The following is a 15,293-nucleotide window of genomic DNA, read 5'->3' as shown; positions in this document are numbered from 1 at the left end:
TGTAAGACTTTTTTGGCAGCTTCTGCCATTATTGCTTAAAGCCTTTTAAGAAGCTAGGCCAAAGCACAGACAATGGAAGTGAAACACACACACACACACACACACACACACACACACACACACACACACACACACACACACACACACACACACACACACACACACACACACACACACACACACACACACGGGAATTCACAAACACAACGCCATAAAAAGAAGCCTGATCACAACATAAACGCTAATCTCTACAACCAAATGGTTCATTCAGAACATACCTTTGGCAAACATGGACAAGGTAGTATTACAGTAAGGGCGACAAAGAGAGCCAAATGTGGGCCTAGCATACTCTCAGGTTGTGTCTGGTGAGGATGAGGGAGTGTGAGTAAATGTCAGCTGGTGGTGAATCGATGTGGACTAAAGCCCTTTCTTTTTTTTCTAACGAGTTGGACTGAAAGGACACAGAAAATCCTTAAAAAATGTCAATACTACAACAGTGTGTGAAATTACAGGATTAACATTGACAAAAAAAACCGAAATGTCAGCTCTGGAAATCAAAGCTCGACCTAAAAACATAGCCTGTTTTGTCTAGAATATATAACACACGCTTGAATAGAGTTTGGCTCTTACAGTTTTTTATTACATTTTTAATTAATTTTATTTTTTCCTTATTCAGAGTAGACTTGGTTCACTATTAGTCAGAGCTTTAGAGGATTAGATGGCAACCAAAGTCAAAGACATTGCGCAACACACACGCACGCGCGTGCGTGCACACACTCACACAAACAAACACAACACACACACACAGAGCGGGCTCTTACTGGGTTGTCGGGTCGTAGCCTTTTGGACGGTGGGCCTCCGTCCTCTGGGTGGAGCATGTAGAACAGACGCACCTTGTTGGCATGCTTCTTACTCTGAGAGAGAGAGGGAGAGAGAGAGAGAGAGAGAGAGAGAGAGAGAGAGAGAGAGAGAGAGAGAGATGGAGAGAAAGAGAGAGAGAGAGAGAGCGTGTGATGGAGAGAGAGATACATTTATTTTTTAACAGAATTTTATTGCATCATTTTAAATTTGAAAATGACATTCTTTTAGCTCATTAATATTGTAGATTAGAAAATATGAATCCTATTCCGTGAAAAAAATGTATTCCACCATCAACTAAGTAGAAAATAGCACTGATAACCTCCCAAATGTTGTTACAATGATCCAGATCTTTCTATTATTAACTATTTAATTTGAGTAAAATCCTTGCCTTACTAAACTCTTGAGGAATATTCAAAGTCATGATGTGATTACCAGAGTGTAAGAGAGAGAGAGAGAGAGAGATTAACACTGTTAAGAGATTTGATTTTAAGTGTAGTGAAGAATAACAAAATCAATGGCTCTCAATCTAATGCGGCCCTGCACTGTGATCTGCTATCTCTGCCTTAGCGGAGGATACCACCGCATATTTTACCCTTGACTTTGTGACTAATGACAAGTCCAGTATGCCAATACCATCTCTTGTACACACACACACACACACACACACACACACACACACACACACACACACACACCAAAATGTGCATTTGTTGGAATATAATGCCAGCTGTCTGGGATAGATAAAAGCTGATATGCAGCAGTATGTTAAATGATCAGCATTGCTTGCACAAGTTTTACAATCAAGTAGCATATCTCACACATATCAATGAGAATATCAATGGCAATTTCGGTTCTTTAAGAAGTGTTTAACTTTAAGAATTGCTTAATTGCTAAATCGATAGAAAATCAGGCTATAATTGCATAAACGTCATCACCGGACCTCTCTGGGTTCTAATTGGGTCCCACTTTTGTACCTTTTACTTCCCTGCAGACCATAGTATATATCCATCTTTTTACCTATATATCTATATATCTTTATACCTATATATCTATATACCGTATACCGTACTTTGTATATACTGTATATACCCTTACTGCTGAATCCACAAAGACAAAACGAGGGACTGGAACTGGATTATGAGTTCTGCACACTCAGTCGCATCATCTGTCGGTGTGCGGCTTAACCTGCATAATATCATGAGGGATTAGGCCTTTGGACGACATCTGAGTTAATCCAAACATGTCTGTTGGAGCGAGATGCGGGCTGCATGGTGGCCGCCAGGTTAGGACTGAGTTCAAAAGCTACATGGTGCTTAGCTGTGCTTTGTTGAATGCATTTGAACAGATGCATGCTTAACAGAGATCAGCTGGGATGGTGGATTTGCCTTTTGGACATGGGCTATGATTAAAAGGAAGTATAGATATTCATTCAACAGATAGGGCACATTGGAAATGGCCACAGAATACCTTTCCCATCAAGTTCACTATAATAATGCTGACCTAAAGCTCACTCTGACTATTGTTGAGGGACTGTAAAATCCCTTGCATTGAACGGTTCATTGCCTATTCATGAGCAATTTCTGGTTAATCATTTTGGCTATAGTAAACAGATAGGTCAAACACTTCTACTCATGAGGTTCATTGGTCTTGCTGTTTGTGTGTTTATTATGCTTGACCAATTTTGAGTTGAATTCCTCTTCATCAAATATTTTTATAAACATGAAAATGCAAAGCAATGAATTATGTGTGCTTGGATTAAAACCATATTAAATGTTAAAACTTTTCCGAAAATGTTTTAAAATACTTATTTCAGTCCATTGCATTAGAAGGGATGACCTTAATAATAAATTTTACTTTGATCAGGTTGCCATCGTTTTTAAGGGTCAGTGTGAGTGTTGAAAGTTTCATTGGATGCTGCTGTAGTAAATTAGAGAGAGTTTATATTTCTTTTTAATCTTTTTAATCATAATTTACATGTAAAACCTACTGTAATATGACACTTGTAGTAGGCAATGCCAATCTGAATCATTGTAGGGCCATGTTGGTACTGTGTGTGTGTGTGTGTGTGTGTGTGTGCGTGCTTGCATGTGTTTGTGGGCAAGTGGGTGTGTGTGTGTGTGTGTCTGAGCGTGCCTGCACACGTGTGAAACTGTCGGCAGTGCTTTTTAGACACTGCTATCACACTCACTCTACTTTATTGCTATGATGTGACCTTCATTCGCGAGCCCTGACCCCTAGACACTTTGTGTCAGTATGAACTGGATGTGCCTACGAGGCAGCCACTAATTCCCTCTCACTTAGTGAGGCACTTACACTTCAGTTAGGCATACACACATTCTGCACTACATGGCAAACTGTATTTGTGCGTGTGTATATGTGTATGTGGGTGTGTAGATTGGTGTGTAATTTAGTTTTGTATGCCTAGGTGTGCAGTGTGGACAATTCTGTAGATGAAGTGTAGATGATTGCATGCTGAACCGATGGATGAATCTATTTTCATGGATTGGTGTTGTGATGGATGTGTTTGTATGACCAGACGAACGGATGGATTTGAATGTGCATGTGTGTGTGTGTGTATGTGTGTGTGATATACTTTACATCCTCAAGGTCATTTCCTCTCCCATTGACCAATTAAACTTTCATCAGACCCAGAGACCAGCAGACGATGAAGGGGATAGATAATCAGTGTTTGCAGATAAAATCGGCAAGATGTAATGTATTGGAAAAGGAAATGTACGATGATCATAACTAATTTTCTGCTTTCCCTCCGGGAAATCTCTTCTTTTCTCCTTCCGTTACCTCCTCCTTCAAAACATACTTTTCTAACTTTTTCCTCGTAAGAGACTCCTTCACTTATTCTCTAACCTTTCCAACCATCCTTCCTACTGATGTATTTCTCTCTCCCTCATCTCGTTACCATGGTCCCTCATCTCACTGGTTACCATGCTTAGGGAAGAAATATGGAAGTCTTCATGAGCTAAAGCAGTCAAAATGACCGCGTGATTGCGTGCCCTCACGCTCAAACAAACACACACACTCACACTCGCACGCACACATGCAACAAACAATGCATAGACTTCGCTCAGATTAATTTTAATGTTAATCCTTAACGTTGCAAAAGCCCTTATTCTCTGTTTAATACCATAACATGCGCACACTGCACACACGTCAGGAGAACTCCTGTGATCCTGTGCACTTATCGGTGCATGGGCACAAACCTGGCGAGGATTTATTATTCAAAGGGAACAGTCATTACATCACTGTTTGGCCAGTCTACTGAGAGCTGAAGGACACTCACACACACTTGACCGTTTTTGCCTGGGATTGTGTTTGGTTTCTATTGTAACACCAACTGTCTGTACAGTGGTGGCAGTAGTAATAGTAGCCGTGTATAATAGCACAGAGCCCTGCTGCTTTTTTATGACCCGGGAGGAAAGAGTTACAAAATTAATGCAGTACTAAGCAAATGCCTGCCAATATTCTTATTTGAGCACTGCATTTATAATCAAGACACAATAGGATATTCAGCATGTCCTCAAAGGAACTCAAATGAAGTTAAATAAAAATAGAAACTTTTAACTAATTGATCATGATGCTGCATGAATTTTAAAACACATCATCTTCGCCTCTGATATACTACTCTTTTAGAAATATTCATAAAAAATTGTCTCTTCACTATTAACATAAACAACCAGCAGTTTATTTAAATAAATGAATACATCTTATTCATAAGTGTGTCCAGCTGGGGATAATATATCATACCGAGCAAACCTGTGTGGACTCATGATCTCTTTTGGTCTATGGAGCCTGCACGTGTATGTGCATACACACATTGTACACACGTTTGTGTGTGTGTGTATGTGTAAAAAATTACTCCTCCATCCACAATGTTTTAATTGTTTCAAATGACCATTTGGCTTTATTTCCCTGTGATCTACTTGTTATCACCCACCTTTTATTGACTTTTAATGCATTGTTTTTTTTTCTACCTCTTGCTATGCTTGTTCTATTTACTACCCCAATTCTAGTGCTATTATCGCTCTACTTTGGTCTGGAGCACTTTGTGACTCGTATTGATAAGTGCTATATAAGTGTGTGTGTGAGTAAGAGAGAGTGTGTTTATGTGTGTGTTTGTGTGCGTGCATGCGTGCGTGCGTGCATGCGTGTGTGTGCATGTGTGTGTGTGTGTATACATGACTAAGAGGGAGCAGGTGTGTGTTATGTCTGAGTTCCTGACCTCGTAGTGAGCCGTCCGCTGAGACTCGGAGATGAGCTGGGCGTTGCAGATGTTACAGTAGCTCTCTGTGAACAGCCCTCCCTCCACCACGGCCGCACACTTCATCTTCATTGGAGACCGGGAACAAGGGCTCACGCACCTACACGTGCATGAATGTCTGCAACACAAACACACACACACACACACACACACGCACACGCACACATGCACACACACACGCAGACACAGGCACACGCAGACACAGACAGACACACAGACACAGACACACACACACAAGTATTACAAAAATCATTATAATGCCCAACAGAATACAATGGGATACTATCAACGCCACATAACCAAATTTTGGCAACACATGTTCCTTGACAGAGATGCACAGTCATGCAATGATGCAATGTTATTTAAGCACTTTCCCCCAATCCATCATGCAACTCATGGTCACTCCTCCAGGGCCAGAAGTGTTGCCTCGGCACTTTACGCTTGACACGGATGGACTTGTCTGAGGCTCAGGTAGAAGTGTAGGCGGGTTACTATTGGTCAAAAAGTACGTGGAACCATCTGGAAAACACTAATGATGGTGTCCCTCATATTATATAAACAGAATTAAGATAAAATATTCAGCCAAGTGTATCTGGAATAGCAATGCAATTGTTGACTTTCAATTATCCATTTGAGAAAAATGAACCGATAAAGATATGCACTTTGCAGATGAAAAACAATGGTAATGTGAGCCATACATATACGTGTTGGGGGGGGGGGGGGGGGAGGACCAGAAACTGAAACACATTAAGAGACCCCCACTGCCCCCCTTAAGCACCAAGATAGGCCCCAGAGCCTCGGTCCCTGACAACGTGCAGGCTGTGTGTTCTCTCACACTATGTGTACCCTAACAGAACCACACTTTAACAACGTATCAGAGGGGGGGGGGGGGCGTTGCAGCAACCAAGCAACGAGACTTCCCTTTCAATGTCCCGTCCTCCCTGAGGTGTCCCCTGGTGTCCGGGGTTGACAATGTGGTTAAGAGGGTGAGTAAACGGTCCTGGGTGAGGCAAAGGGGGAGGAACACAGAGCATTAAGGTCGGGCCTAGATCCTCGTCCCCAGGAAGGCATAGGGGGCGTCGCCGAGGGCAGAGTGAGTGATCGGAGTGGGATGTGTGCTGGCCCGGGTCACGAGCAAAAGTTGAATTAATGTTCTCCAGGAGAATTGGGGTCCTTCCAGGGACGCGTTGCGGAGGTGTGACTCAGGTGATTGCTGCTGGAAGGATGGGGGTGTTCGCCCACCGGTCAGAGGGAGTACAGGGAAAAGGGTTTGCGTATGCTATCCACTGCAATGACATAGGCATTAGAACTGGCAAGAGCAACATTGTGTTCTTTGTGATCTATCTCAATTTAAAACAAATGTACAGTTTAATGCCTATCATTCAATTCCAAATCGAAATAAGAAATCGTCATAAGATAATATGATTCATACACTTTTTCTCACAGTGATGCAGAAATAAGTTGCTCCAGCCTGTATATGTGTGTTACCCTGTTGATTGACATGTGTGTTACCCTGTTTATTGACAGCACTAGCCTCAACTGATCCGAAGTGTGACTTTATCTTTTAATATTTAAATGAATGAATCGCCATCTACCGCTAAATGGAAACCCATGCTTATCAGGCAGATATCTCCATTAGCTCCGTGATTATTACATGCATGCAAGATGGAAGACAGAGGAAAATTAACAGAGGCAATCTGTTTGAAACATTAATTAAATAACAAGAGCAATTGAGCGGAGAAGAGCATGGCATTAGACAAAGACAGAAGTCAGTGAACAACATACGCAGAAAGAATATATAAATATTCCAAAACATGGTTTATAGGACAAGGAAAAAATTAATTTATGCATTCATACAGCCCTACAGCATTTAAAAACCTATTATATCTTGATAATCTCTTCACGTGAACGTAACCTAGTGGTGCTGCAAATTAGAATATTAATCAAAAGCAATTAATATCGACCAAAAAACTAAACATGGTTTGAGGATCAGATAACAATAAGCCAATCTAGAGGCAACAACCTTGGAAAAAGCTGTAAAAAATAGCTCTTGAATTTTACCAGCTGCATATTTAAAGATGCCAGTTACACTTAAACTTTGAATTGCCACTAGAAAGTATGACACATGCTCTTTAAATGTGTCCTCTAAGACGTCTGGGCCTGGCGGTTACAGCCAGGCCCAGACATTACAACCATCCCTAATGAGATTTGCATAGAGGAAGAGGACCAGGCTGAATGAGAGGATGAAGGAGAACCTTGGTTACCAGAGAAACATTTTTTAAGATCCTATTAAACATTTACGACGTGAACTCCAGATTCAGGCCCCGGGCCGGTCATTCATCTGCTAGCGATTGTCTTTACACTGAATACATAATGGCTCATCAGTCTTTACTGAGATTTTTGTTGGTCTTGGTCCAACAAGTATGTGGGCAGAGCTTAAGAATGTAATAGTGATGATAGTCATGACAGATAAATATACATCCAATGTCTCATATTATACGTGAGATTAGAACTCTACTTTTGCATGGGTTTGGATCGAATGTAATAATTCATTAAATGTTTGAGGTATGATGTTTCCTACAAATGATGCTGTTTATCTAAAAGGGGTAGATTTGACAACATTTTACACAGCATAAATATAACATATAATATAAATCTTTCACACTTTTCACAAGAACACCACATACCACCAGTCATTTATATTTCTCATCAATTTAAAAAACGACCGCATCCTTTATCTGTCCGCATTACTCCCATCTCTAATGGATCATAGGATGTAAATGAGGTCTAAGCCTTTTCATTGCTTTTATTACCTTCTCTATCTGCTCCACCAGGAGAGCTGCTGACTGCTGTGGGCTGACCCACTTTGAACCCCCTCCATCACCACTTCTATCTTCTCCACCTCCACCACCCACACAACTAACACAACCTCCTCTGCCACTGTCACGACCATCACCACCATCACCCACACAACTAGCACAACCTCCTCCGTCCCCATCATCACCCCCCCCAAGACAACCTCCTCCACCTACAGACCTCCTCCACCTGCACAGCTGACACAACCTCCTCAATCCTCACCACCACCACCACCACCTTACCACCACCACCTCCAGCCCCACCACAGAACTCCAACAGACACAACTAACATCTCCTCCACCATCACCTCCACCACCAAATCCACTACCACCACCAGCATTAGCCCTTCAACCACATCCATCACCACCATAACATCCACCACCTCTACAACCACCTTCACCATCACCATAACCTCAACCAGCTCCGTAACCACCTCCACCACCACCACCATAACCTAAACCAGCTCCATAACCACCTCCACCACCACCATAACCTCCACAAGCTCCGTAACCACCTCCACCACCCACCCCCTTCCAACCACACTCCAATCATAACCTTCATTTTGTCTTCCACTGATGTGCATTGGTCAACTGACCTGACCTGACCTGCGGCTGTATGACATACTGTCCAATTGTAAATATCTGCATATCTGCTCACAAGACCTTGTACGCCTTATGCATGTACTGCCTAACGTGTGGGAGTACAGCAGTAGCTTGTAATTGAAGATGCCCACAACCCCTTCCGTGTACCATTCATTATGACTTCACCCAATCATCCATCAATCCGCCCCCTCCCCCCTGCCCACTTCCTGCCTGCATCCCCCCTCCTCCCCAGTCCTCCCCCCTAGCCTCCTCCCTTCCTCTACTGAGGTGATGCACAGCCTTTAAAGAAGCAAAGGTCGGGGGGAAGGGGGGCGATCCGGGAGCCAGACTCACATGCATCCTGTTGGCACCACAGGGGGTGCCTTTGTACTGTTCCGGCTTAAATTCTTGCCTACACACACACACACACACACACACACACACACACACACACACACACACACACACACACACACACACACACACACACACACACACACACACACAGACCCACGCTCTTTCAGTTTGGGTTTCTTGTTAGACTCAGGTCAGTGAGACATTGGTCTGTATGGGTGCCAAATATTGGTGACCTACATGCCAACGTCAGGGCACCAACTCCCCCCCGAAGCTTTTAGCTGTGATTTGTCGGTCTGCCTGCATGTATTCCTCGAGTCGGTTTGTTTCCTTGCGGCCTCGTCTCCTTAAATGCTTGTTTTCGTCTTAACAGGCTTGTATGGCTGCTGAGTGCAGAGAAGCCTGGATTTAGTCTACAAACAGCGCAACTCACACACAGGTGTTTTTTTTCTGCTTTTTGCTTCGCTCTCTCCCTTGCTCTCGCTCTTGTTCTCTCTTTGGTGCTCTCTCTCCGTGTCTCTTGTGGCAACACTAACACAGCCTGGAGGGCAGATTACCCATGAAGAATGGTCCGGGGAAAACATTTTCTGTCGAGCTATGGCTGGTATTTTTGTCCTGGTACGACCGCGTATGCCACTTGCATTCACGGTCAGCACTAAGCAAAAAAGTACTACAAATCCAAGGACAAACTGTGAGGAATAAACCCACCAAGGTGTACTTTTGACCCACTCACAGAGGTCATGACCGTGTACTAGGAAAGACTTATTTACACCGTGCCTCTCAACTAACCCTTTTTGAAAACACAAGTGCCTTTCTGAAGTAGAATATAGGGCAAAGTGTTTATGAGACACCTGTCTGGTAAAGAAACGAGCTAGAGCACCCTAGCACCCTTTTGTCTTCTGAGACGCCCCTGACTATGCCTCTGTGGGCCATTAGCTGGTAATGGTATTAATAGGAGCTCTACTGCTTTAGGCCACCCAAGAGATTCATTAGAGGGTGAAAAGGCCTATTATACTGGGTGAAGTTTAGTGTTCCCAGTTTAACTTCACCCTGTGTGCACACGTGTGTGTGTGTGTGTGTGTGTGTGTATCTGTGAATGACAATATGTATGAATGTGCAGACGTGTTTGTATGTGTTCACATGAGTGTGTGTGTGTGTGTTTGTCTATGTGCACATGTGTGTTTTTGTGCACTTATGTGTTTGTGTGTATGAGTGTGTGTGTGTGTGTGTGTGTGTGTGTGTGTGTGTGTGTGTGTGTGTGTGTGTGTGTGTGTGTGTGTGTGTGTGTGTGTTGGGGGTGTTCACTCCAAGGCTCTCAGGCAAACTAAGTTAATGGCGGGAGACACAAGCGGAGTGCAGTGTGCGAGTTGCTGTGGTATGGTAACATATGGGTGCTGCTAGTCTGCATGTTCTAATGGGCCATTTGCAACTCATTGCATTTGTTTTATCTTTACCGTCGATACACTGCTTCCAGATGCTTCTCCAGATTCTCCTCAGCGTTAAGGAGATTCAATACCAGCTAAATGCTGCTTTGCTTTTTAAGAAAACCAAAACAAAACTTACTGTATTCATAACAGTCATTCAATATTGAGTGTATTATTCTTGAGATTGAAAACAAGCAAACACACACACACACACACACACACACACACACACACACACACACACACACACACACACACACACAGAAACACATTAAGAAACACACACACACACACACACACACACACACACACACACACACACACACACACACACACACACACACACACACACACACAAAGACACATGCACACACACTAAGAGTTTCGCCGAATCAGAGAATGTAAGGCAATAGAACGATATTCAATAGTTTTCCACAAAAATATTTTCCGTCAAAGGTAAACAGTAACACATTCAACACATTCTCGGGTTTCTGGCCCAGCCTCATTCAGGAGTCTGTGTGTAATGTTCCTGTTGGCTGGTCAGGAGAGATTTGATGCATTTTCGGCATAAAGAGACACCCCGGACGCCAACACATTGCCAGGGAGATGCGAGTTGGAACGAGACTGATAAACAGGGAGTTGAAATATACTGAAAACGAGACAGCAGAGAGAATTACGCCCCACACCAAAAAACATAATATGAACTGATCAAAGAAATACACACTGTGTCCCAGCAACTTGATTTCTCAACAAAAAATGAATTCCAAAGAAAAGCTGAAAAAAGTATTGCTTTCGAATAACTGCCGTTGTTCTTTGGTCTTTGCACGTATTTAAATCTGTTTCGAATCCCTCTCATCTCCCTCTGTGATGACGAAATAGTGATGGCCACCCATGCATAAACACATTACACTCCACCCCATAAACAGCAATACAAATCAGCTTTTTATCATCTTTTTTGACTAAGTACTAAAATAGGCTAAGTCTACTGCGGCACAACAGCCTCTGCCAATTAGAACTTCCCTTCCCATGTGAAGCAGGTGTGGATATAGTTTTGCTAACGATGTGGCTGAGAGTTAATGATGTGTTTGGCGTTCCTGTGGGGACGTCTCGACAACGTATGACCTTGTAGAAACGCAACTGTCAATCACCCGACTGCGATGCACACGATGATGCGCCTGTCTGCGTTCATGTGCTTCTGTTTGTTGAGTGTATGCGCCTGTGTGTATGTGTGTGTGTGTGTTGTGTGTGTGTGTGTGTGCCTGTGCGTGTGCATGTGTGTGTGTGAGATCCACTAAGACTGCAGGGAGCCCTCAGTGCGCTTGAGGTACGAAACATTGCAGCTTTTTAGGAGAGCTCAGCCTATTGTTAGTATGTGGGTTTGCATGGGTGTGTATTACTGGCGATTTCTCTAAGACTGCAAGGGAAGCTCAGCTTCCCCTAAAATTTCCAAAATGAAATGGTCAAATCCATATTGTTGTGTTAACATTTAATTTACTAAAAATGCATTAAAATACATCCATCTCAAAGACGAGTTCGTTCAGAATCAGCTGCTTATCGCAGGTCGACTGACTCAATGTCCTTCTCATTCATTCCCGTAGCGTCACATTGCATATGCCTGTTGAAGCTCAGCGTCCATCCACTCCAATGGGGCTGCATAGAACAGCTTTTTTTAGTGCGTCAAAAGTCGACGGTCATTGGATAATGCTGCGATTATGTCCCTCCCACGGACGCTCAGCGTCTCTGGGGGTGAATGGAGGAGTGGGCTGGCCTGGACGCTGGGCTTCTGCGTGATGATTGGAGGGTTTGCGAAAGACTGAGTTGCAATTTGAGTGACAGCGATTTTGAACTATAAAATGTCGCAGGAGCTCTCTTCAGTCCTCTGTCCCATTGTGGATTTTGCAAGCGAGTCGAAAGACAAACTGCAACCAATTTCTTTATATTTGCTTGGCGAAATTGCTTGACAATTTTCATTGTACATTTCATACACTTATACACCCAATTCCTTGTTTCAGTTTAACATAATTCCCACATTTAAAAAGTTTAATATCGTTTTGGTAGTTGGCCATCACTTTGATTCAGGGAGCCTGAGGTCTGAACTTCAAGTCCTGTATTCAGATCAGGACTTACAGGGTGGCAGGGGAAAGCTGTGTGATTTCTTGGTGTTCCTTAAAGACATGGAGTTGGACAGTGCAATGCCTCAGCTTTACAAACTGTTCTAATTAGTGGCAACAATTGGAGCTACATCTGCAGGTGTAGAAAGGAGCTTCTCCTGTTTAAAGTGGCTCAAGTCCTACACCCATAACACAATGGGCCAAGGCCGTTTAAGCTGCCTAGCTCTGCTGGCCATTGAGAGGACACTAGCCAAGTCACTGTAGAATACAGCTAGTTGGTATGACAGGGTCACAGAGCATTTCCTTGAAAAGGAACAGAATTTACATATACATAAATTGACAATTTATATGATGTAGGCCAAAAATGAGCTTCCCCTCTTTGAAAGACCAGCAGCCGCCACTGGTGTGTATGCATACGTGTGTGTTTGTGTGTGTGTGTGTGTGTGTGAGTGTATTTTATTTTTCCTCCTTTTCAAGAATTTATCCAAAAGAGACCCAGGATCTCCAGTGGACTGTCCACGTTAGCAAAGATTCCATCATGGAAAAACGTGAGTCATATTATCTGTCCTCACCACATGCCAGACTTTACCTCACACACACACACACACACACACACACACACACACACACACACACACACACACACACACACACACACACACACACACACACACACACACACACACACACACACACACAAACACACACACACACACACACACACACACACACACACACACACACGTGTGACGCATGCACTCACATTGAAGAGGTGGCATCAGTTCATCAGCCAAGAATACATGTTGAGATGGTAGGTCGCACATGAACCCTAACACCAACACACACACACACACGCACACGCACACACACACACGTCACACACAGGCTAATATGTTGACATGGACGCAGTCAGTGCGTGAGGTTTGGGCTAATGAAGCATGACCTTGCTCCACCTAGCCCCCATACAAGACACGCTGTGTAGAATCACTGAGGCGGGTAATCATCTTAACTTCTATCTTTAACAAGCATGTCTTCTGACCTCAGTCCTATCCGCCTTAATGTAAGAACATTTTCTGGTTTAAATGGAAACATAACACTTATGCTTTGCAAGTAATGTGTGTAGAACTCTTTCCCTGATGACCTTTGTTCTTCTCCAGCTTCCCATCCATGTCTCATATTCTGTCTTCTTTTTCTCGCTGTTTCTGCCAGACTCTCTCTCTCTCCCTCTGCACATCTCTCTCTCTCTCTCTCTCTGTTTCTCTCGCTCTGTCTTTCTCTCTGGCCCGTCTCCCAACACTGTGATGGAGAGAAGGTAATTGATTCATAAAGAGCTCTGTATGCTATCAGCAAATATGAAATATGAGCTCTGTTATTATTCTTAATGCTGACATTAGCATAGCTTGGCGTATTAACATATATATTAAAGATGTCTCTCTCTCGTTAGCGCAAGAGAGATAGGCACATAGCCACAATGGATTGCGAACGATAAAGTGCTGTCTCTGTCTTGGCTAATTGAATCATTACCGATTGCGCTTAATTGCGGCGAAATATGCGCTTTGTCATGTGGAAAATCCCATCGCCGGTCTTCAGGGTCAAATTGCTGTGATCCCATGTCAAAGGCTGGTCTTTACAGGAATGATAGGAGCAGTAGGCTGCATATCCAAGAGCCCCGACCCTGCAATTACTCTGTGTATACAAACGCCCCTACAGCTCGTACCCACGCACACATTCACATGGAGGGGTATCTTCGTTTCATCATGGCCTCAAAAAATTTTAGGAACAAAGAAACGTTTCAATGAAAATAAAAAAGAATAAATCAGCATGTCTCACGGTATGTCACTCTCTGTATCAACCCCGTGATAGGCCCTCGCTAGGTTGACAAACAAAAAGAAAATATTTGATTAGCTGGTTGGAAATTGAAACCAACAACCATGTCCATATAAGGAGTGTCTCAATGTTCTGCCTTTCCACAAGAGTGGATTGCAGTGACAGCTTTTTATTGGCTAGCTTGGTTGTCAATTGTGGTGAAGTCCCAGACAAGTAGACAGCAGGAAATACATGAATAATTGAATAATTGAATGTGTTCCATTCTTGTTATTGCTGAGAAGGAAAAAAAATAATACTGCTTATGATGTAACCTTCAATAATTACTCTCTAAAATAATTGCTCCCTTTGAAAAATAATGGTGTCAGGCTTTTCAAACTCATGTTTAAACATCTTTAATAATGCTTTTTGAAACAAAGGATCGAAAGCCCTCCGATTAGAATATGTTTCTATAAAACTTATTTTGCTTTGACTTTAAAGCATCAGTCAAATACAGTGGACTGAAGAGAGGGACAGAAAAACATTCAGCATCATAAATGTTCTATAAAAGTTTGCTGAAACCTGAAAAGTTTGCTTTGTAACATAGCAACCATGAACGGCAGGGGTCTTTTTCTGTTTCATGGTACCCTTTCATCTTTACAAGTCGATAAGTTCCACAGTGGCTATAGACACTGGAAATCTGTGTCACCGAATCAAAGAGTTGGAAGACAATGAAGAAGTGCTGCAGCAGTCTTATTCACAAGAACATGTTTTTTTTTTTGGAATAGAAATGCAAGGTGAAATTCCCAAATCAGTGAGTCTTCATAATCTATTAATACATCCACAACGGACCTGGGCAAAACAATGCAATACAGAAGCAGACCCAAATTGCACATCCTTACATATATATGTTTGTGAAAAGGTCACAGCACAAGCTATCTGTGTGCGTGTGCGTGGGTGTGTGTGTGTATGAGTGTGTGTGTGTATTTGTAAATTATATTTGAAGACAGGCTGCCTGTTGCTATGG

The 15,293-nt window shown here is 42.8% G+C and overlaps 1 protein-coding gene across 2 annotated transcripts in view; it reads right to left on the bottom strand.

Moving 5' to 3' along the window:
* The window catches only part of LOC311350057 (zinc finger matrin-type protein 4), a 51,692-nt gene that overhangs the window by 33,382 nt on the left and 3,017 nt on the right, over positions 1 to 15,293 (bottom strand). Inside the window, exons 2-4 of one of the 2 annotated variants that reach the window (XM_084470097.1) lie at positions 6,061 to 6,137; positions 5,099 to 5,257; positions 822 to 914 (exon numbers count right to left, since the gene is read on the bottom strand). In XM_084470097.1, coding sequence (XP_084326223.1) covers positions 822 to 914; positions 5,099 to 5,209 — 204 coding nt within the window. In that variant the 5' untranslated portion in view covers positions 5,210 to 5,257; positions 6,061 to 6,137. The remainder of the gene's footprint in view (positions 1 to 821; positions 915 to 5,098; positions 5,258 to 6,060; positions 6,138 to 15,293) is intronic. The other variant, XM_084470096.1, reaches the window with a different exon arrangement.

Source organism: Micromesistius poutassou, assembly GCF_964030765.1.
Source record: "Micromesistius poutassou genome assembly, chromosome: 7".
Taxonomy (NCBI): domain Eukaryota; kingdom Metazoa; phylum Chordata; class Actinopteri; order Gadiformes; family Gadidae; genus Micromesistius; species Micromesistius poutassou.
Note: the sequence above shows the minus strand (reverse complement) of the source record. Positions and strands in the feature narration are given on the sequence as shown.